General features: G+C 45.1%; 1 protein-coding gene across 1 annotated transcript; it reads left to right on the top strand.

The window, feature by feature from the left end:
- Window positions 1-168: 168 nt before the first annotated feature.
- On the top strand, window positions 169-20,808 carry WRNIP1 (WRN helicase interacting protein 1). The gene is made up of 7 exons (XM_024248552.3): window positions 169-1,221; window positions 3,478-3,669; window positions 4,922-5,163; window positions 14,288-14,517; window positions 18,473-18,628; window positions 19,390-19,469; window positions 20,067-20,808. The coding sequence occupies exons 1-7, from the start codon at window positions 400-402 to the stop codon at window positions 20,340-20,342; spliced, it is 1,998 nt and encodes a 665-aa protein (XP_024104320.1). The 5' UTR covers window positions 169-399; the 3' UTR covers window positions 20,343-20,808.
- Window positions 20,809-24,316: the final 3,508 nt, after the last annotated feature.

Below are 24,316 nucleotides of genomic sequence, written 5' to 3' on the forward strand. Positions count from 1 at the left end.
TCAGAGTCGGAAATGGACGCACGGCGGTTGGGGCGAACGGCCGCGGACTACACTTCCCGAAGTGCCGCGAGAGGTATTCTCGGCGGTGATTGGGACAAACGGCCACGGACTACACTTCCCTACGTGCCGCGCGAGGCGCCTCTGCCGCCGGGGCAAACGGCCACGAACTACACTTCCCGATAGGCTGCGCGAGGCGCTGCCGGCGGCCGGCCGAAGGCGGGCGGACGCGGGAGCTGCGGACGTGAGGCATGAGCGGCGCCCTCCCCAGGCCCGCGAGCGTCCTGCTGGCTCCCCGAGCGAGGGTCGCGCGGCGCGGGGCCTAGCGGAGGGCATCGGAGGCCTCGGCGGGCGCACGGGCTGCTGCGGCCGCGCCGGGCGCCGGGGAGGGCGGCGGCCGCCATGGAGGTGAGCGGGCCGGAAGACGACCCCTTCCTTTCGCAGCTGCACCAGGTGCAGTGCCCCGTGTGCCAGCAGATGATGCCCGCCGCGCACATCAACTCGCACCTGGACCGCTGTCTGCTGCTCCACCCGGCGGGGCACGCGGAGCCCGCGGCCGGGTCGCACCGCGCCGGGGAACGGGCCAAGGGGCCCTCGCCGCCCGGCGCCAAGAGGCGGCGGCTGTCGGAGAGCTCGGCGCTGAAGCAGCCTGCCACCCCGACGGCAGCCGAGAGCAGCGAGGGCGAGGGCGAGGAGGGCGACGACGGCGGCGAGACCGAGAGCCGCGAGAGCTACGACGCGCCGCCCACGCCCAGCGGCGCCCGCCTTATCCCCGACTTTCCGGTGGCCCGCTCCAGCAGCCCCGGGAGGAAGGGGTCGGGGAAGAGGCCGGCGGCCGCCGCCGCGGCGGGGAGCGCGTCTCCGCGCAGCTGGGACGAGGCGGAGGCGCAGGAGGAGGAGGAGGCCGTGGGCGACGGCGATGGCGACGGGGACGCGGACGCGGACGGCGAGGACGACCCGGGGCACTGGGACGCGGACGCTGCCGAAGCCGCCAGCGCCTTCGGGGCCAGCGGCGGGGGCCGCCCGCACCCCCGGGCGCTGGCGGCCGAGGAGATCCGACAGATGCTACAGGGCAAGCCGCTGGCCGACACGATGCGTCCTGACACGCTGCAGGATTACTTCGGGCAGAGCAAGGCCGTGGGCCAGGATACCCTGCTGCGCTCGCTCCTGGAGACCAACGAAATCCCCTCGCTTATCCTGTGGGGGCCGCCGGGCTGCGGCAAGGTGAGTGCAGCCTTGGCCATTGGGCTTCCGTAGTTATCTCGGCGGTGGATGCGGCTGACGGTCGGAGAGCCGCGTGTGCTGCCCTCGAAAGAAGCCGCCTGCCTCTCCTGGATAAGAGGGTCCAGGGGTGCAGACTTGGGCTGGGCTGGGGCAGTGCCTGGTCCACAGGTGGAGTCTGTGATGGGTGTGAAAAGGGCACACACCCCCAGATTCGTAAGGCAGGCTTGCCGGGTTTTCAAAAGGACGATGTCTGTGAATCCATAGTTTTACAAGATGCGGACTCTTAGATTTGATCTGCCTTTATCTTCCATCGGTCTCCCCGCCCCCTCCCCAGACTTTGATTTAGTAACCGAATTCGCAAGGAATCAGCATGTTTAAATTGTAAAGAAACATTTGTATATTCCGTTTGTACATAATACGGATTCAGCTATGAAAAAAAATCAAATTAATTCTGTTGTGCTTCCTTCCCTTTCCACTAGTTGTTGGTTTAACAGACGTATTTATTTATTCTTGAGAATATATTTATTTAACATTCTTATATTCTAGAGAATATATTGATTTTACTAAATATATTCATGTATTTACAAAACTAACATAAAAAACTTTTTCATCTGCAAGTCATTTTCATCCGGTATTTCCATAAATTTTCTCATAATGCCTTGTACTCTAGAGAAGAAACATCCGTGCATTTTGGTGTCCAGTTCTGTGTCCCTTCGTGAGGCGTTAGCGTTCCAGACGAGGGCAGTTAGGATATTGTGAGTCTAGAAAGCATGTCATTGGAAAAACACTTGAGAAAAAATGGAGGAGGTGAGCCAGAAAACAGAGAAAGCTAAGAAGTGCTTAAATACAGGATGCTTTTATCCATAATAAGGGAGAAGAACCAGCATCAGGGAGGGAAAGGGAGAATTCAGGGATCAAACTGTAAAGAGTTCTTGTAGCTTTGAGATTCAGACTCGTTTGCACACAAAGCTTTTATTATTTTTCTTCTATTTTCCTTTCTAGCTTTATCTCCCACAACTTAACCACACCCCTTTTAACTCCAGTTCCTGGAATGAATTGCCCTTTTTGTGCCTTCTTGTTTTCACTCATGCCTTCCCTTTGGCCGGGAATAAAGCACATCTATCCCAAATAACGTTTTATGATGATGGTGGTCGAATTGTTGGCGTCTGTCCCCATGGAGTTAGTTGTTAACCCCATTTAAGGGATTGAGCAGTATCATTCTTAGTAATTGTGAAGTCTTTACATAAGATCATGAGAATGGATAATCAGCTGTTGGTGGCCCCAGACAGCAAGAAGGTCCTTAGGGAGACGAGTGGGTGAGCTCATCCCACCTACCAAATGCCAGGCAAGAGGTTTGGGTGGTCCAGGCTGCTCAGTGAGATGGGCGTTGGTCATTTGCAAGCCTGGGCATCTGTGACTTGCGAACCTGATTCCAAAAGGCAGGCAGGCGGGGATTTCGGAAAGAAGCAGCCACACAATGGGCGCTCTACAACTTTTAGAAAACAAAGTACCACCTTTCATTTAGGTGCAGATTTTTTCCACTCATTAAACAGTCTTCAGTTTTTCTTCTCATCCTTTAGTACTAATAACAACATTCATATTAAAATAACAGCATATACATATTTGTTGAGCACCCAAGAAGTGCCTTACTTGGGTCTCCTTGGTTTTCTAGTAATTGCTAATGTGACCACAGTGCTGCCCTTCATCTCCTACCAGACTGAACATGCAAAAGTGGTCTGCAGTCATCTCAAATGCTAGGTCGATGTCATTGGTCTCAAGGCAAATGCTCCCTCACTGTCCTTTTCTCAGCTGTCCTGAGCTTCCATTTCGGGCTGTGGTTCTGCGATGAGTTCTGCACCTAGATCCTTCCGTGCTGTCTTGGCTAGAGGAGGGAGAATTTTCTCTTTGGTGAGAGGTCACAGCTGTCACTCTGCTAAATCAAGACAGCCGCTCTTTACTGGGATTCCAAAGATCTTAAAGAGTCCCCCAAAAAGGAATCAAAGGTGGTTAGGGACAGAAGAGAAAAGGTCAGGATTAGCCTAAGGTTTAGCTACTTTCCTGTTTTATTTATAATATTTTTTTTTTGTTTTTTGTTTTTAAATGTACTGTGGTATTTTTGATTGTTTCTGTGCTGCTAAGCATTCTTCAGAGTTCAAGTTGCTTGGTAAATAGTGATGCTGCTTGTAGTAGTTCCCATGGGTGCTGGTCTCTGTATCTTACCAGCTTTTCAAACTCTATGTATGTCATCTTTTCTAGACCACTCTGGCTCACATCATAGCCAACAACAGCAAGAAACATAGTATAAGGTTTGTGACATTATCTGCAACAAATGCCAAGACAAATGATGTGCGAGATGTCATAAAACAAGCTCAAAATGAAAAGAGCTTTTTCAAAAGGAAAACCATCCTTTTTATTGATGAGATTCATCGGTTCAATAAATCTCAGCAGGTATATTAACTTCCTTCTACCTTTTGGTTGTTGTGAACATCAAACAATATAAAGTGTGTGAGATCACGATATAAATGCTAGAGACTTATTATGAGCTTTGTTTACAAAGAAGCATAGGCTTGTCAACCCATCTCCTTCAAGCCCATTTCCCCATACATTTCTTAGTGTTTTTTGGTAACAAGAAAATGCTTTCCCTATCTGATAAATGAAATGGTTGGTATATCCCTGAGCTATACATGTCAGAAAAGCAGCTTTGAATCCAATTTCCAGTTTTAGAAATTTTTAATCTAAATACTAGGAGTCATTGTGAACAGTAAAATAATGATTTTTAAGGTCATTATTTTAATGGGTTTTTAAAAATTTCTTTAACAGTATTTTTATTTTGAAAATTAAACAATCTGTATTTTCTGTAACTCCAGGCTCTCTTCAAGGTGAACGTTGGAAGAGATAATGATTACTGTTTATTTAAATGGCTTTCTGAAATAAAAGGACACAAGCTATTTTTATAAACAAAGCCACTTAGGGATTTTAAAAAAATAAACATTAAAATTTTATCAGGCTGAGATCTGAGAGCTATACTCTAAATAAAAAAAAAATAAAATAAATTTTTAGGCATAACTTTTTAAAATGTATTTTTTGTAACTTTTTAATCATACATAGAATATTTCACAAAACTCTACTGAGCCGTTTTTGAACCTTTTTGAATAAACAGACCCTTTTAAAATTCTGACGAGATGTTAGCATTCTAGGTTTCATATTGGACCATTGACTCATCTTAGTATTTTTTCCCCATAAAACAGCATAATAGCAATAATAATAATATGATTGAGTACTTGCAGTGGAAGAAGATTCCAGAAGTGTTAATTAACGTTTTTGTGTGTTCTTTCTCGTCTGTAAATAAATAGCTGTTACATATAAGCTATGTGCCAGTTCAGCCTTTGGTAGAAGATGGTTTTCTGAGTAAAGAAATCATTTATGTTGAAACTAAGCTAGAGTTCTACTTAAAGCTATTCGTCTACCAGCAAGAGATCAGGCTTAGACGGTCATTCCAGAAGATGTGTTTCAGACTTAAAAGCAAGAGTTGTACTCCCCCAAATATTGCATCCATATTCAGTGAATATAAGGCTGCTGCTATTCCTGAACTCGAAAGATAAAAATGAGGAAAAGGAAGGAAGGGATAGCCAACTTACATAGGATTCTGCAGGTGGCTGTTGACTGGAATCACTTTTTTCTGTTTTCCTCCCATGATTAGGACACTTTCCTTCCTCACGTGGAATGTGGGACGATCACTCTGATTGGGGCAACCACTGAAAACCCTTCCTTCCAGGTCAACGCTGCTCTTCTGAGCCGCTGTCGAGTGATTGTTCTTGAGAAGCTTCCAGTAGAAGCAATGGTGACTATTTTAATGCGAGCGATCAACTCCCTGGGAATCCACGTCCTAGACTCTAGCCGTCCCACTGACCCTCTGAGCCACAGCAGCAACAGCAGCTCAGAGTAAGTTGACAGTGTGCAGCGTCCTGGGGGCACACACCTCCCAGAGAGTCTCCTGGCAGGGGGCCAGAAAGGGCCGGGCATCAGTGAGAAGAGGGTGGGGACAGAGAAGAAATGTTGATCTGCCCGTAATGAAAATAAAAGAGGAGGGAAATGTTCGATTATACCTAACAAAGGTATCCCTGCAAACTTGAAGATGCATTTTCTAGCCTCTAATGTGTGTTTCTATAATTCTTCAAGCTTTAACTTTGCTTTGTTGTTTTGGTTCTTGGGTGTTTGCTTTTGTGCTTAGGCTTCTATGGGAAGCCTTATTGATGATTTGAAAGGCTTTATGTCCCCATTGAATAGAACAAATAGATAGATAAATACTTCCTAGACTTACCATACAACTCTTTTGAGCATTGTACTCACGTGTCAATTTCTTTTTAACCTGCAGTTTAGCGTTTTGTTAAAAAAAAAAAATCAAGTAATAATTAACTTGTAACCTTAAAATTACATAATCCTTTTTGTGTACTTGAAACTCAACTTCATGAAAGTAATGTTAACTGAATATGACATTAGAGGCTGTCCCTATCCTTTTAGTGACCTGTTTCTGCATCATGAGTGCCACATGAGCTCATTAATGCACCAAGTATATATCATAGATAATCAATTTGATTTCTTGGGTGAGGGGTTTTCCTTTTTTTTGTATTAGAACATATTCTTCAGATGGTATTTGTTCATATGTTGGCTGAAATACTGCCATGGAACATAATCTGGTCTGATGAGAGGCTATTGCCCACCTCCTCCTGCTGTGGACTCTGCAGCTGCTCGTGCCTGCCCTGAGGCCAAGTTCTGGAGCCCCTTTTTTGTGAGGATTAAAGTACAAGGCATAGTTTAGGCTCAGGGTTTAGGTTTCAACAGGCTCTTCCTATGTGTCTGGCCCCATTTGCTCCTGTCTGAGACGGAGGGAGAATTCTGCCGTGTCTCATGAAAGCCTTGAAACATTTGGCCTGTGGACCACTGGGTAGGACAGAGTGGCCTTGTTTTGGAATACCGTTGTGATGGGGATAGCCATTAGATCTGTGGCCACAAGCAGTGTGTGGAACCTGCTGGTATCAGCCACATGAACTCACACTCAGAAGCCCTTTATGTGGTGGGCATTTGTCAGAGCCTAAAGGGGCTGCCAGCTCCTCATATCTAGTACAGGTTGAGTATCCCAAATCTGAAATCCAAAATGCTCCCAGATCTAAAGCTTTTTGAGCACCTTCATGATGCTCAAAGGAAATGCTTATTGGAGCACTTCAGATTTCTGAATTTTGGGTTGCTCATCTGGTAAGTATATAATGCCAATATTCTAAAATCAAAAAAATAGGAAATTCAGACCACTTCTGGTCCCAGGCACTTCAGATGTGGGATACTCATGTGTAGGTTTCCTGTAACAGAATTCTCATTACAGACGCATAGAACCACATGGTAAAGACAAATTGAAAGAAAAGGGGGAAATTCTAACATGTTTCATGTTTCTGTGTGTTCTTTGTTCTGTGTACTGGTTATCGTAATGTATCTGCAACTTAATATTCTGCATGTGTACTTGTCTGGGGTGGTTTTTATTTCATGTCATCAGTTCATGAAATAGAACATGAAATCAATAATTAATATTGATGACATGAAGTCAATAATAATCAGTTGTTACTCAGATACCCTCAGGTTTTTTCACCTCTCACCAGTCACTGCCATGCAGGAATTTAAATGAAATGAGAAAGGCGGCAGCCAAGGAGCTCATCCTTGTGAGAAGAATTTCTGTATTTTATTTTAAAAATCCTCAGGTGATTTGCAGGCACATTAAAGTTTGAGAAGATCAAGTGAAATAATTAAGATTTAGTTATTGACATTGATATAAAAATGAGCTAGAGATTCTTAATCTGCTAAAATTGCTTTTCAGAGAAAACTTCCCATATCCAGTAAACGATTTACTATTTCCACTACCACTTGCTTAGAATTGATCCCAATTATATTTGCTATCTTGTGTCCCCCACTTTCCTGGGAAGACTGTGAGGACAGGAGCTTGTCCTTGTTCATATCCCCAGCACAGTGCCTGGCACACATTATGTGCTTTGTGAATGGTTTGGAAATGAAGAAATCCTAGCTTTCAATATGAGAAAAGTAGTTTAATATGTTTTGTGTTATCTAGCATAAGGGATAATTACCCAGGTTATCAAGAGCCTTTTTCTTTAATACTATTGCCCTTTTCATCAGCAGCAAGCAGAGTAAAATGAAAGAATATTATGCTTAAATCCATTAATTGGTCTACTTGTTAGCGATTCTAACAAGAAGTTAAGTTAGGAGATATCATAGGCCACAGAAAGAACTCTTACAAGTGATTTCCGAATACAAGTACCTGCCACCGCAACTGTCAGGGATAATTAAGAGTGGATTGGGATGTCTTTTAGTTGCTTTAGGTAAAATTTTGCTTTCGAATCCCTGTTGACAGCTATATATACATCCTTGTGCATATAAATCAGATTTGGTGACACTAATCTAGTTGAGAGAAAAGACTTTCAACCCCATATACTTACTTTCTCTCTCCGGGAAGCTATTGGTGTGCATTTGTATTCTTGTGTCATGTTTTGGTGCCCTAGATAGCAACTAGAACATTTACAGAGAGGTCCCAGGCTGTTGAACTGCACGTGAGAGGAGGTGAGCAGGGCACTGGATTTGGAAACTAATCAAGCTGCTGCTTAGCCATTCTCGATTGCACTTGAGGAATTGTGAGTTGTCACACAGTATACTCATGTAAGTGATAAATTCCCATTAAAGTGAAATAAGTGTTCTTTTTTTAAAAACAAAAATTTCCTCCTGTAGTTATTATTCAGTCAAAATTGAAGCTCCTGCATATGCTAGGCATTGGCTGAGGGTTGAAAAGCTTGTTCCTGTGCCTTTAGAGGGAGCGCAGTATGATGAAGGCTAGGGGAGCAGGTCCACTTCCAGTGCCACGCTTATACGCCAAGTGCAGTGGGCGTAGAGAAGCAGCATTTAGAATATGTGAAATCCAGTATTTCACCTCCTAGATGAGGGGATGCGGAGTTGAGTTTTGAAGGATAAGCAGAATTTAACTGAGTGAAATAGAAAGCTCATTGTCTATGCCATAGTTGCTTTGGTTTGTATGGCTAAGCAATAGTGTTCAGGTATTTTACTCTCCCAAAAATATTTGGATCACATGATACAAACAGTGAAGATTCTGTCTGCTCTGGGTTAATTTTGGAGGCCAGGAAAAAAATGTCCATGATTCATGATACAAAGAATGAGCTTGTGCTGCTGAAAATGAAAAAGTAAGCTAGCATTTCATCATCCTGCACTACTTGCTGCTTTGAAGAAGTATAGATTCCTAGGTCATGGAATATATACATATTCAAAAACACTTCTAAAGAATCAATTATTTGTGAACCAGATAGAGTATACAAGTCTTTGGAGATCAAGAGAGTGAAATGAGAAGTCATAACTGCCCTCTGCCTAGCTAGGCTGAGTTCCGAGAGGTGGTTGGAAGACAGTACATGACGTCTGTCCCTGGGTAAGGGCTGTGGCGTAACTGGGTGTGGGGCTTTTCTCTAATCATCTGGAGAGGAGAGCCCTTGACAAGCTGGCCCCCAAACAAGGTGGCTATGGATTCTTTTTTCTTTTTATAAAAGTTTAAATTGTCTTAAATAATCTTTTGTGCCATTGAATAGAAAGAAAGGTAGTGGAACTCCAGAATACAAGGTATTGGCCAGAATAAATGGTTGGTATACAGTAGATGTCAATATTTTTATTTAAAATTTTTTTAAGTACATTAATACAGTACATTAACATAGCTGTTTTAATACAAGAGTGCATTAAAATAATGCCATAAAAGCACCAGCAGCCAGAACCACAGATCTCATGGTCCTTGGATGCATTTCCTGTGGCTGCTGTGACAATTGCCACAAACTGGGTGGCTCAGAACACAGAGCTTCACCCTCACAGTTCTGAAAGCCAGAAGACCAGAATCGAGGTATCAACAAGGCCATGCTCTCATCCAGCATCTCATGGCTCTTGGCATTCCTTGGCTTATGACTATGTCACTCCAATCTCTACATCCGTCTTCACATGGTGGCCTTCTTCTCTGTGTCCTTATGTCTTCTCTTTTTCTGTGTTTTGTAAGGACATTTGTCATTGGATTTAAGGTACACTCTAAATCCAGGATGATTTCATCTTGAGACCCTTAGTTACATCTATAAAGACCCTATTTCCAAATAAAGTCACAGTCACAGGTTCCAGGGATTAGAACTTAAATCTTTTGGGGTCACTATTCAACCCACTACAGACCCGTACCAAGTATAATGTAATTTGGAAAGACATGTGTCTCCATGGAATTAAACAGAAAGACGTCGTCATCTGAAATGTACCTTCTCTTTTTGTGGAGAAAGTAAGTTTTGTTTTGCTTTGCTTTCACTCTGATGTTATGGAAGTGGCAGCATCTGGGGCTCTCCCTTGAATATGTGCAGTTCTGGAGAGTATGCTGTTGCATAGTCTGATGAGGGTGATTCTCCTCACTGTTGATACCAATAGCAGTATTTGTCGAGTCTCATGACATGGCAGGCACTGCTCTAAGCATTCCACATGTCTTAATCTCATTCAGTCCTCAATACAGCTCTGCAAAGTAGGTCTCATTACCTCATATTTACTAGATGAGGAAACTGAGGCACAAAAAGGTTAAGTAACATGCCCAAGACCAACCAGCTTCAATGTGATGGAGCCAGTGTTTAAGGCATGTCTCTGTCTTCTCAGTGACTTCAAGTGCTACAAGGGGTGGAGGTGCCAAGTTTACAGAGGATGGACCCACTGCTCGGTTTTTCCGTTCTGACTTTTCTCTCTTGGCACTTCTTTGTGTCAGAGCAGCAGGAGAGCCTCTTAACCAGATCTGCACATCACACTTCCCTGGGATACATTTTAGAAACATGCCTTGCTCAGGGTCTTTCCCTGGAGATTTGAGCTCAGTCTATGGTAGGTAAGGTACATGTGGCTGTATTTGTGTCTAACTTGATGCATATCCCTGGTTGAGAACCTCTACACAGCAATTATCACCCTGACCAAGAAGTGTTCCTTTTCCTTACTGAAAGAGATTTGTGGAGTTTGGTTTGTAATTTAGAGAGAGAGAGTTTAACCAAGCCATGCATATTCTTTCGTTCTGCCTTGAAATAACAGGTACATTTTTACTTACTACACTCCTTCTCCAACTTACACATCCAGCTGTCTAAGTAGTATCCTCCAAATTCCAGTATTACCCAATGTGTAGAAAGCTTCAGGATTTAGGCACCTGGAAGAAGAAAGGAGAGAGCTTCCTATATTCTTCTGTTAAAATTAAAGCCCTTCTCATCAGTTGGAGAAGCCAAGCTCTCTTAAGTCTGTTTTTATTTCTAGGTTTTGTTAACTAGAAATAGAATCTTTTCCAATGCATTTATTTTAACCAATTTTCCCTTATTATGAATAGTGTTTTATTATAACAACATAATTTACTTCCTATTGTTTATTTCCATGTAGGATGTTATGACATTTTGGGCAGTCTATCCCCAGAATAGATTTGACCTCTTTTTATTGTATTCTACCTTTGGAAGGTTATTTTTAACTGCAGAACACTTTATAAATATATGCTTAATTTTAATATATGCTTAAATTTAAAAATAATTGTAAATTCTTTAGACTGGGAACACTCTCAAAATAGTTTGTGCAGCAGTTTGCTGAGGGATTTTGCCAATATCAATACAACTATCCCTTCATCATTCTTGGCATGAGTTCTCTCATGGGCTTCCCATTCTAAGATCTCAAGGTATTTTAGTATATCTTACTTTGTTCTTCAGAACTTAGTAAATGGGAGTTCAAGATATATTGGGTGTTTAAGTGGAACCTTTCCCTGCTCAGTCTTCTTCACAGTGAATCTCCATTTTGTAATTTTCTTGTGTGATCATAGTGAGTGGTGTCAGCAGATCCTGTATTACTTGGACAGAGTTGCCGACAGATTGATCTGGGCCTCGAAATACTTTCTTCTTTTGGACAGGGTAAAATTTAAAATGTGGATTATACTCAAGGGGAGGAAGAAGAAGGGAGTGGCGGGAGCTCGGTAGCTTTCGTTGTGACAGCACCTCCATTCCCCATGACTCCAAACCAGAAGAGTGGAACCACTTGTACTTTGGTCAGGAGTTTAAAAGCCAAAGGAAGACCTTATTTTCCAACCACATAAAATACATAATCATTGCTAAAGACTTATTCACAGCATACTGTTCATAAATCTATGGAGTAGACGGCTAGCTGGCTTCTGTCCTAATTAATAAAGCCTGCCTCCCTGTCTGTATGTGAGGATTAATGGAAATGAGGCAGTTTATACTAGTAAATACCATGGTATATAAGGCTGCCCATCTCGTCACTGTTCCAAGAGCACGCCATGCCCCTAAATACATACAAAAGACAAATTCATGGAGAAGGGATACATACCAAAATACTAACGTCAAGGTAGTCTAGCAGAAGGTGAATTTTCTCCCTTTGTCTATTTTTAAAATTTAATGTAAATTTTTTAAAAGTAAATGTTGACGAGTCTGAGTAGCTTGTTTTTCAAACAATTATTTAATGGTTAAGGATGTAAAACTATACAATATGTGGTCCCAATTTTTGTTTTAAAAGTTAGCTGTAAGGTTGACGGTTGCATGGGTGAGTGGGTCATAAATTCAACACTTGACACAGTAGCTTTCATTCAGCCATGAAATAACAAGTACATTTTTATCTCTCGGTGCTGGAAATACGGATTATTTTTGTTTTCTCTTTACTTTCCGTATAATTTATAAGAAGTAAAGGTTTCACTCTGAGATTATGATAAAACTGAAGTTAGTCCATTTATTGTGCAAATATTGGATGTCTATCATCTACCAGGTCTGGAAATACAAAGAATAAAATATTCCTGTCTTTGAGGTGCTCTGCATGTAGTAGGGATGGAGAGACGATGAATGTAATGTAATCAACACACAATCCAACCCATGGTGCAGGATATAGGCTGGTTCAGTCCGTTAGGATCCACTGGGGCTCCTGCTTTGACTCCTTTTTCTTCCCTCAATTGTCCTGAAGGCTTTTTGTTGCTAGGCAGCTTTCCAAGGAGAGAGAATCCATTGTTTTTACTAGTTCTGAGGCAGAAATGAGATGCCCAGGCAGTTTCTGTTCTCCCTACCTGTCTTCCCACACAGGTTGAGTGCAGTAAGGGGCCGAGAGTGCACCCTTCCCTCAGGCATGTCACGTACTGCCACACCCCTCTGATGCTGGTCCTTCCCCATACATTTTCTTTAGTATATGTTCTGTCCATCATTATCTTCTAAATCATCTTCTGGAAGACTTGCTAACTAATTTCTGGTTGAGAAGTGAACCGCAGGGTTTATAGAGTGCCAGTGCCATGGCCTCGGTGTTTGTTTTTTGTTGTTCTGGTGAGGTCCTCGGTGTTTGTTTTGTGTTGTTCTGGTAGGGTCCTCGGTGTTTGTTTTGTGTTGTTCTGGTGGGGTCCTCGGTGTTTGTTTTGTGTTGTTCTGGTGGGGTCCTCGGTGTTTGTTTTGTGTTGTTCTGGTGGGGTCCTCGGTGTTTGTTTTGTGTTGTTCTGGGGGGGTCCTCGGTGTTTGTTTTGTGTTGTTCTGGTGGTGGGGTCTCTGCTGAGAGAATGCTGTCATCAGGAGAGGGGAAGATGGGTCTCCAGGCTGCACCGGTGGCTCTGGGGCCCAGGCAGTTGGCACGAGTGAGGAGAGAGTCATTTGTTGTAAAGCTGGGGCTGGCCAGTTGTCTTAGGTCTGGTGAGAGACCCACAAGGAATAACTGGAAATCAACTTTGGTAAATATGGGGGTGTAATAAGACATCTTTAAGGCATTGGGAACAAATCCTTCCGTGAATGAAATGCAGATTGGTGTTATTTGGGTTACTCAGTGAGCAGAATAGTGTCAGTGAGTGGGTGTATGCTGAGGAGTTCTGCGTTGATCCAGCAGGCAAGCTGGGTCCCCTTCGGAAACCGCCACCCCCTCCCCGGCCCAGCCCCGTTGGTGCCTGTACATTGTTTCCCAGGTAGCTGATTCGGACAGTCCTAATGGGCTTACTATTTACTGTAGATGTTCTCAGCTAAGTGTTGATAATGACATGGGTGAACTGTCACTGAAAATTTTTATTTTTTTGCTTCACAAATGTGCAGCTAGCAGCTTAGCCAGGAATAATATAAGACCCCACTAAGTCATGACATGTGTTAGATGTCTTGTTTAACTCAACTAGGAATAGAAAATTTTACTGAGTCAGCCTTCTGATCATAGTTAGATCTTATTTATGAGGGTCCAAATTTAGAAATGTGACTGTAAGTTTTAGTCCTGATGTTCAGAGAGAGGTTAGGTGGCTTACCCAGGGTCTCATGGCTAGGTACCAGCAGTCTTCTCGTCGCTCCCCAGGCTAATGACCTCTCTGCTACCCTGTGCAGATTTTGCATGATTAGTGCCCACTATGAGATGACCTACTGCAGCTTCCAAGATTCCCCAGGCCAAGATTCCTGAGACCTGCTTCTAGGATCTGCTGTGCTCAGAATAACTAGGGACCCAATTTGTTGTTTTTAAAATGAAGGAATTGAACTGCATGATCTGGAGCCCTTCAGAGCTAATATTCAGATGTGATGCTGACTCTCCCCTGTGTGGAAAGTGGTCTAAGCACGTCTGTCTCATCAGGATGTAGGCTGCATTTGGAACATGTTTTCCATACACGGTAATGAGGTGCTAGCATTTCTAATAAAGTTTTCACTGTTCTGCAGGGTAGAACCAGAGAGACCACCTGTCAACAGTGACTTTCCAGGCCAGTCAGTGTCTGTTTCACACAAACTTAGATGTATGAACCTATGCAGTGAGATACCCTCGACACTTATAAGATACAGGGCGATAACCTGGTGACTTAGGAGACCCGGTCAGTTCGTAGTCTTGATGATGCTTAAGCACGTTGACAAAGGTGAGAATAAGAGGCAAAGGCCTTGAACTCTTCAGTGTCCTTGCCGAGAAGTATGAGTTTCTAAGACATGTGCAGAACAAGAAGTATGCAGCCTGAGTGTGACCGTAACTAACCCTGGTTGTGTTTCAGGCCCGCCATGTTCATAGAGGATAAAGCAGTAGACACCCTGGCTTACCTCAGTGACGGTGACGCCCGAGCTGGGTTGAACGGACTGCAGCTGGCAGTGCTGGCTAGGTTAAGCTCTAGGAAGATGTTCTGTAAGAAGAGTGGGCAATCCTATTCTCCCAGTAGAGTTCTGATCACAGAGAATGACGTGAAGGAGGGCCTACAGCGATCCCACATTTTATATGACCGGGCAGGTAAGTAATTCACCTGTGGAAAGAGTGAAACTGTATGGAAAGAAGTGTGTGCACACATTCTCATTTCCGGAAGCCTGACTTTCAGCTGGGTCCAAAGCATTCCAGTGATTCTCAGGTGGATCTCCATGTTGGTATTAAGCCTTCCACACAGGGCTGACCTTTCCGAAGAGAGGCGTGAAGCAGAAGCTGCCCTGTTGAGAATCTAGAGGAGTTTTGGGGTTGGAAATGGCAGGCTGCACATTCACCTTAGAAGGTAGTTGGCTATTCCCCACCTTGCAGAATACAATCACCTTTGAAAGCCTGTGCATTCACTTGACAATGAATATGTTTTGTGATCATTTACAATGGCAGTAAATAAAAAGAGGATTTTTGTCATAATGACTTATTAGTTTTAATTGAGAAAATGCTCTATTTCTTGAGTCTATACTAAAAAATAAATTGTCATGGATCTTGAAGTTTTTATTTTATGTAGTAGCTTTTTCAAAAATTTAATTTTGCTGTGTGCACTTATCTGTTTGTGTAGAACTGCATTTACAAATAGCAGATTTGATACCAGCTCTTATGTGACTTAGCAATATTAAATGTCATTAGCACAGCACATTTGCATCTTTTTATAAAACAAGTGGGAGATGAAGATAACATACTGTAGATTAGCAAACTTCTGCTGCTTGAGCATTTGTGGGACTTTGGATGGAATCATGTTGCAGTAACTGTGGAATATAATTTCCACACTTTTCAAAGATCTGCCAGAAAAGGAGGCTGATAATTGAATGTTCCTGATCTCACGTAGGCTGTGCCATGTGACAATGGAGAGTCCTTACTGGTTAGAGAAGGGGTGGAGGGGCTTAAGAATGACTTTGGTTCCAGGCGCTGCCTCTTCGTGGGTGAGCACACTCGCTGCATGACCTTGGGGGGCTGACCAAAGCTTTTTGGCTTTAGCGTGCCTTAGCTGATGGTAGCTCGGGGGTGTTCATTAGTACTAAGGACACACTGGCAAGTTAAGTAAACAATCCTGTCTGCATTTTGATGTGAATGTGCCTCAGCGGGGCCTGCTCAGATGGCTGGCTCTCCCTAGTGCTCTGGAGCATGACATGAATGCTTGCAAAGTCTGAAAAGCAACACATTCTAGGTGTGTAGAGCCCTGCTTGACTTTTGGCCAAATAGAAAAAATGTAGATATGAACAAGAAAAAGATTTTAAGACATTAAAAAAATCTCACCATGCCGGAATCTCCATTGTTTCTGAGGTGCAGCAGCAGCGGGGTCTCTCTCTTCTTGTAGGCGTCCCAAAGGATTTGCCTTGTTTTGACTGGAACGACTAGGACTGTTCTTTGACATTTTATCAGACTGTCAGTTGAGATCCATATAACATGGCATTCACTAACACTCAGCCATTGAGTATTTTATAGGTGTATTCATCTTTCAAATTCTCAAAATCATTTTATGGAGATAGCTATTAATATTACCCCCATTTTAAGATACAAAACTTGCCTGCATTCACAAAGCAAGTGGTGAAACTGACCCGTAAATCCAGGTCTGACTGGTTCCCAAGACTGTCCTTCCCCCCATCTGCGTTTGCCTCCACACCAGCCTTGCCATGCTGTTACTGATCTCACCCGTTACATCACGCTCCTGAGAGGGGTCACCCCTCCATGCACATACAGAGCGGATCTTGGAGGGGTTCAGTCCTAGGAATCCCACTTCCTGAGCTCCACGTTGCAGAGCTCTGCACAGTGGGGATCACCTTGTCTATGGCTTGGAGCTGGGGGGCGGTGGAGGCTGCCTAGTGCCACCGCCTTAAGAACCCCACATCCTATACATCTTCCCAGTATGAGCATGCTTACACACCCCACCCCAGTGCAACATGTCTGCCCCACAGTGGATCTGCAGACATATAAATATCATTCAGATCCTGGAGAAAGCTGCTTTTACAGGCTTTGCTCTCTAAATAGGGATGGTGGAAGCATTGCCCTGGAAACCTGTTAGCTTATACTCTTGGGCCTTTTTATAACTCGAGTGAGACAAAGACCCACCCCCAGAGTTGTGATTATTTTTTTATATGCCACCTAGTACATAGTTACCCACTAGTAGGATCCAGTGATGTTTCTGCATCAGAGTGAAGGAATTTCTAAATGAGAGCAAACTCTCTGCCATGCATTGAGATCGGGGTTTTATAGAAGTCGTCAAATTTCGGGTTATAAAGCAGTGTATAATAAAAGCAAACATGGAAGGTAGCATGGAATAATACTAGTATGTATCACTGATGCAAAAGAATCTTTTTACAGTGCCTGCTCTGTGCCAGGCGTGTGTTATTTAATACAGCCCTGTGAGGTAAGTGGTCTCGTTTTTCCCATTTTACAGATGAGAAACCTGAGGCACAGTGAGGATCAGGAACTTGCCCATGGCCCACGAGCTTGGGGGTCCAGCCCAGGCTGCCTGGTCCCAGAGCCTGTGCTCTTGCCCGTTATACTGGTGGTATTGCACCTGGCATTGACAAAGTGGGAAAAGATGACTAACCTGTGTAGGAGGAGTTTAAATTTGACATAAAGTGGTGTGGGTAGTTTCTTCCAGCCCCCATGCCCGTGAGTTTAGCCAGGCCTGTTATCTGCTACCCTCTTCCCCGCCTTCCTTCACCCTGCAAAAGAGCAGAGCGTAGCCTGAGTGCCTGGGTCAGCAGGGTGAGGGAATGGGCCAGAACCATGCAGATGTCATCCAGGACACCCTCTCGGCCAGTGTCCGTAGCCCTCTGACTTCACCAGGGGCGCTCTGCCCAGGAGACACTCAGTTCATCCTCAGAAATCCAGTAGCTGGGCTGACCCATCCATCTGCCCGGGTTCTCAGAAACCAGAATCACTCAGGCTGAGCCGTGGGTCCTGCAGGTCTTTCCCCTGTGGGAGGCCAGCATCTTCGCGTGCTCTCTCCTCCACCTGAAGACCAACTGTCATCTTACCAGCGAGCGCAGCTGCCAGGATTTGTGGCTGTCGCCAGTCGTATTGTGGACATGGGCTTATGCTGAGCACAGAGCAGATGCTCCTCTGGGAGGAGTGAGACTCACAGGAACATCATCCTCCGCTTTCTCGTGAGGAGGGTGCCCCCTCCTTGAACTTACCTAAGGGACGATGGCCAGAGAATAGTGAAATGTATGCAGGTGCCACTGCTTAGTTCCTGAGAACTGTTTAGCTGTCATTTTTTTGCCCTTAAATATGCCTTTTTTTAAAGCACATTTCACTGATTTCATGTGAATCTAGGGTAAAAATGGGGTAAGACCAGGCGGTGAGAGAGTGGGCTTCCATACCTTCAGGGCGGGAGCTGGTTAGTCCATGTGTCAGTCCTTCTGGGACCCTGCCACACAGGTGTCCCCACACCAAGGCTGGCAGAAGGGGGTTTAAATGACCACAGGCTTCGGATATCAGAAAGGCAGCTGGAAATGACACTGAGGAACAGATGGGCTATAACAGCTGCCTTTGCCCCTTGGGTCTACATCCTCCTGGCTCCGACCAGGCCCACCGTTGATTTTCCTCCAGTAGATGGTGGGCCACAGGATGGAGCCAGAACAGACGACTTGCCCTCCCTCCACTCTTGTCTCTGGCAAATCCACCAGCTGGGAGGACCGCCTTTCCAAGTGAATGTGCCCTCCGTCCTGCCTCTGTGCTTGTGCGTGCGCTCCATGTCGACAGCTACAGGTTTCTGCTGCAGCAGCCTCTTCCCCTGAAGAGGACTGGGTTACTGAACAGGCTCCCCAGCCCCACAGAGAACGGTGCTGGGGCATGTCCTGGGATTAAGCCCGAGCAGCCGGTGTACCCCACTCAGAGCACGGTTAAGGCAGCTGCCCAAACCTCTCTTTGGCTTTCTCAGGGCCATTCATTCAGGCTTCCTGGAAGTCAGCTGGCGGAGGTGAAGATGGCTTGGGCGCCCCTCCTGTGAGCTCTGTGTGACTGGTGCTCTTTGTGATGTCAGGTGAGGAGCATTACAACTGCATCTCTGCCCTGCACAAGTCCATGAGGGGCTCAGACCAGAACGCCTCCCTCTACTGGCTGGCTCGCATGCTCGAGGGAGGAGAGGACCCGCTCTACGTGGCACGGAGGCTTGTCAGGTTTGCCAGTGAGGACATAGGTGAGTGTGATGGGAGGGTCCCAGAGCCCTGTGTCCATGAGGGTGGGGAAGTGGCTAACAGTTACATTGTGGCTTTTTTTTTTTTTTTTGGCAGGGCAGGGTGGGTGGGGGTAGCAGGAAGAATGTCTCAGGGTTATGTGAGACTGGCAGGAGAAGATAAGACTTTATGCCTGAGCTCAGTCGTTTATTTCCTGGTGTATGTGCTTTTGAATGTTTATGTTCATAAAGTCACCATTTTCTGTTTCTTCTTTGGGAATGTTTTTACTAACATGGTGACTATTCAGAGTATTGCAATAGGTGAGCTGCTTTTAAATTTGCTTTAAGTCAGGTGTTCAAGGTTTTCTTTGGACAGCTCCCAAGGTAAAAATGGAAGACTCTAGACACTATATGAAGAAAAAGATCAGGAAAGCTCTCCTCTTCTTTGGTATTAGGGGATGTTTTGTTTTTAGTGTTTCCATCCTGGTGAACGTCTCCATAGCCTTCACTTCTTATATTTGTTATACAGAGACTCATATTTTTCTAGATGTAGTTTTTATCCACAAGGAAACAGTTCTTAACACCACACAGTAACCACTCACTAAATATTTCTTGCATAAGTTCATGTGATCAGAGACTAGAGCTAAGTCAGTCTGTTTTGCTACATGGGATTGTTGTGGTCACCAAGTGTACAAGCAGTGGTGGTCTGTGGTTGCCTGCTCATAGGCCAGGAGGACAGTGCGTGTCATGACTGAAACTCTCCTTTGTCTCTCTGTGTGTGGCAGGTCTGGCAGACCCGTCTGCGTTAACACAAGCAGTTGCTGCTTACCAAGGCTGTCATTTTATAGGCATGCCCGAATGTGAGGTAAAGTAATCAGCTCAGTTCTTGCAAATCACTTCTTTTCTCTCGTGTGCTCTGTCCCTTTGTAGATTTGAATAAATGTCCCTCCTTCACCATTGGTGTATTGGGCCAACTGAATATGCTGCTTGGCTTTGGAATTCCAATTGTAGACTATTAGACTCCTAGAGAGGGAAACCTTCTGTATCAACGAGGTCATGTTTCAAACTGTCCTCGGGATTCCGGGGTTCAGAGCACATGCTCCGTATTTTCCAGGGAGTAGAAAAGTTAAAGGAGCTGAACAGCAAGCCTCTGCAAGTTCGCCCCCAGAGCAGCTTCATATTCATCTCTTTTATATATTGGGGGCTTAAGAAAAATTTAATTTAGTAAAAAGTCCTTCAGATAAAAAAAAAAATGAAAACCACTCACCTGGTTTGCCTCTGACCTCATGGGAATGTCTTCTGTCTGTCATAGGTGGTTATCCAGAGTGTAGGCGCAAAGCGGGGATAATAAAAGCATGTGGGGATCTTCTCAGAATTACCTAGAGCTGTGTATCAGAAGGGGCTCTGCAGAACAGAAGCTTGGCATCTTGCTAGTAAAATGTGTCCTCTGTGTCATTGGTAGGTGCTTCTGGCCCAGTGTGTGGTCTACTTTGCCAGAGCCCCAAAGTCCATTGAGGTGTACAGCGCCTACAACAACGTCAAAGCCTGCCTGAGGAACCACCAGGGGCCACTGCCCCCTGTGCCCCTGCACCTGAGGAACGCGCCCACTAGGCTGATGAAGGATTTGGGCTATGGCAAAGGCTACAAGTACAACCCCATGTACAGCGAGCCTGTGGATCAGGAGTACCTGCCTGAAGAGTTGAGGGGAGTAGATTTCTTCAAGCAGAGGAGGTGCTGACTCCTCAGGCCATGACAGCAGAAGGATGTTGCTTTTTTTAAGGGAGGGCCAGAAAGAAAGTAACTGGATTGCAAAGTTGGTTACCTGGTGGAAGTTAGAACAGACCAACATTTTGTGCCAGAAATTTAAGAGTTTCATAGGTGGAGGCGCAGTTATTTCAACTAAATGTGTAACTTTGAAATTGTGTTCATTTGCACTCGGTGCAGCGGTTATGCTTATGAAAATATCTGGCAGCTTTGTGCAATGAATTAATGTTATAAGGAATTATCTATTTTGTCATAGTATTTAAGTCATAATGTCATTTCAGAATTCAGTTCTGTAGGATTTTTTTTTCTTTAAAAAATGTATATTCTGGGTAGTTTTAATTGGTAAAAAAAAATGTAATTGTGATTTAATACTGCATAGTGTTTTGGGTATTTTTTTTATATGCAAAGGTCTTACAAGCCAATAAAACTATTTCAAAGTACTCTTCGATTCTGTCATGGTTTTCCCGCCTGGATGCCAGCTACCAGCCTTGTCACCATTGCATTTGGTGGCTGGATACTGGGAAGGAGAAATCACGCCAGATGCGAAGAGCGGGGAGCTTGGTTAAAAAGTCAGTGTTACCTTGTTGAAAGTTAACTCTGATCTCTTTAAAGGAACACATAAAGGAATTCTTTAAATGGCTTGTAGAAGACTCCAGTAGTCCCATGCCCATTCCTCCCCGCTTGTCCTGGTTTCTTCTTGCAGCTCCATATTTCTAAACAGTCATTTTTCTTTTACTTTTTGTGTGTCCTGAACACAAAATATGCCACTCCTCCTGCTCAGTTGAGAGTTATGTGTCCCTACTGCTACTTCCTCTCCCTCTCCTTAGTCGCATGTCGTGCATATTCCCACAAGGATGGCCCCTTCAGGTAGTCGGTTCTCCCCCCGCCGTTGTGTGATCCCTCCTGGGGTCCTCCTGCCATGTCTGGAAGGCTGCCGGCTGTTGGGCTGGGACGTCCTCTGCCTTTATTCTGAGTGAGATTCCCATTTTCTGGATGCTCCATCCTGCCTTATTGGTTTATTCCGCTATTTCAGTGCAACCCATCCTCTAGTAGTTTTATCAGGCCGGAGGCACTGTACGTTGCAGAGGCTTGGTCCCGACTGGCCTCCCTCCTTCTGTCTGGAGTGGTTGCACTGTAGTGTGCAGTTGCCATCCCCAGAATCTCCCTTCATCATCACCCTGGAGCTTTCCTTTGCTTCTCCCTGCACCCCATCTGATTACAGGACTGACTGTGCTTTCTGTCACAGGTGGCATGTACCCTCTAGTAGCTTTATGGAGCAGGGGTGTGTGGAGGAAAAGTATTTTTAGACCTCAGGAGACTCAAAATGCTTTTATTCTACCTTCAGACCTGTCTGAGAGTTTGGCTAGGAATAAATTTTAGGTAAGAAATTACTTGTGCATTGTTTTACACTTTCCCACATTGTTGTCAAGTTTGAAGGCATCCTGATGTGTGTGGTCTTTTGTTTGTAACCTCTATCAACTTGTAGACTCTTCTGTCTTTGCTCCCCGTGTTTTAAAAGTCTGCACTGGGTACTTGTTGGACCTTTCAACCTGGAAACTCCTTGCAGTTCTAGGGAAGTTTCTTTTTTTATTCAATAAATTTATTTATTTATGAGACCAACTCTTGCTCTTTTTCACAGGCTGGAGTGCAATGATGCGATCTGGGCTCACTGCAACCTCCACTCCCAGGTTCAAGCAATTCTCCTGCCTCAGCCTCCCAAGTAGTTGGGATTACAGGCGCACACCACCACACAAGGCTAATTTTTGTATTTAGTAGAGACGGGGTTTCACCACGTTGGTCAGGCTGGTCTCGAACTCCTGACCTCAGGTGATCCACCCACCTCAGCCTCCCAAAGTGCTGGGATTACAGGCGTGAGCCACCGCGCCCGGCCTCAATAAATATTGAGTGCCTGTTTTATGCTAAGCATTCTTGTTGATGTTGAAACACATCAGTGAGCAGAAGAGACCAAAAATTCTGTGTTCTTGAAGCCTATGGTATGAAAAATAATACGTTAACATGCCAAAAGTGATAAGTGCTATGCTAAGGAGAAAATGAATGAAAGGTTGACTATGGAAAGGGTTGGGAGGTATGGGTGCAGTTTTAGTAGAGTGGCCAAGGTGGAGCTCACCAAGAAAGTGTTTGAGTCCAGACTTCAAGGAAGTGAATGTGCCTTTCAGACACCTGGGGAAGGATCATCCCAGGTAGAGGGCAAAGCAAGTGCAAAGGCCCCGAGGGAGGCTGGAAGGCTGGGTGGGTTCAGCGTCCGGTAAGGAGACCAGTCTAGCCGGAGGGGAGGAAACAGTGGTGGAAGTCGAGGCCGAGGATCATGGAGCTTCAGATAAGGTGGGACCTTTTAGATCATGGGAGGGACTTTGGCTTTTACTCAGGGTTTCCCCCAAAGGACTGTCATGATGAGACTTTGATGTTGCAGGGATCCCTTGCCGCGGTGTTGAGACTAGACAGTAGGTAGGGTCAGGCTCATGTTTTCGGTCAAGTAGGTCAAGGCACAGTTCCCTGCGTTCTCAGTGCCAGGTAGGGAAAGAGGAAAGTCGTCATACATCACTCAATATGTGCCTACCACTTTGATCTGACTGAAATGGTACCCAAGCCCCTGGATCTATCTGGGGCCCTCTGGTTCAGAGGTCCTCCCATGGCCTGGAGTAGGAGAGGGTGTCTGGAGACCCCTCTTCCTCTTCCCTGCCTGCTGCCACCTCCCAGGCCTCTGAGACGTCTGCCATGTTGATGCCTTGCCATTCCCCACTCGACTTGCCAGGTCAGTTATTTGCCTGTCACGTTTCCACCTCCAGCATCGTGTTGCCATTATCTCACTTGTTCTCCTCACTTTTAAGGTTTGATGGCTTTTAAGGATTCCTTTACTGTATTTTTGGTGGAGGCTTAGGAGGAAATAAAATTACATGTGGGTCCAATCCATTATCTTTACTAGTATTTCATTAAGAAATTTATAGCCCAGTTTTTTCTTTCTTTCTTTCTTTTTTTTTTTGGAGACGGAGTCTTGTGCTCTTTTGCCCAGGCTGGAGTGCAATGACGCGATCTCGGCTCACTGCAACCTCTGCCTCCTGGGTTCAAGCACTTCTGCCTCAGCCTCCTGAGTAGCTGGGACTACAGGCACACACCACCACGCCTGGCTAATTTTTTTGTATTTTGGTAAAGACAAGGTTTTACCGTCTTGCCCAGGCTGGTCTCGAACTCCTGAGCTCATGCAATCCACCCACCTCAGCTTCCCAAAATGCTAGGATTACAGGCATGAGCCACCGTGCCTGGCCAATTTTGATTCTTTAAAAATAACATTTTTACAGGCCGGGCATGGTGGCTCATGCCTGTAATCCCAGCACTTTGGGAGGCCGAGACAGGTGGATCACGAGGTCAGGAGATTGAGACCATCGTGGCTAACACAGTGAAACCCCGTCTCTACTAAAAATACAAAAAATTAGCCGGGCGTGGTGGCGGGTGCCTGTAGTCCCAGCTACTCGGGCGGCTAAGGCAGGAGAATGGCATGAACCCTGGAGGTGGAGCTTGCAGTGAGCTGAGACCGCACCACTGCACTCCAGCCTGGGCGACAGAGCGAGACTCTGTCTCAAAAAAAAAAAAAATTTGTTGGGGGATGGAGTTACTTCTAGATAAGAAGTGTGCTTGTGATGTAACCAGAGGTGACATTAACTCCTGAACAAGCTTTTCTGTCATGACTCACTCCTGTCAGTTTCCTGAGGGACGGATCCCAGTAGTGGTCAAGGCACAGGTGTGAATGTGAGCATCGTAACTCAAGCCAACAAATAAGTGATGAGGGCTCTTTGAGACCCATCATCCTATTAAGACATGTGGCCCTGAACACACAGTGTGTAACACGGACTCGGGGCCTGTTCTGGAGCATGTGGTGCTGGGGAGAGCCTGCAGTACACTTCTTGCTGTATCCAGCAGCGGGGCGCTGAG

This window comes from Pongo abelii, chromosome 5, assembly GCF_028885655.2.
Source record: "Pongo abelii isolate AG06213 chromosome 5, NHGRI_mPonAbe1-v2.0_pri, whole genome shotgun sequence".
NCBI classification, from domain to species: Eukaryota; Metazoa; Chordata; class Mammalia; order Primates; family Hominidae; genus Pongo; species Pongo abelii.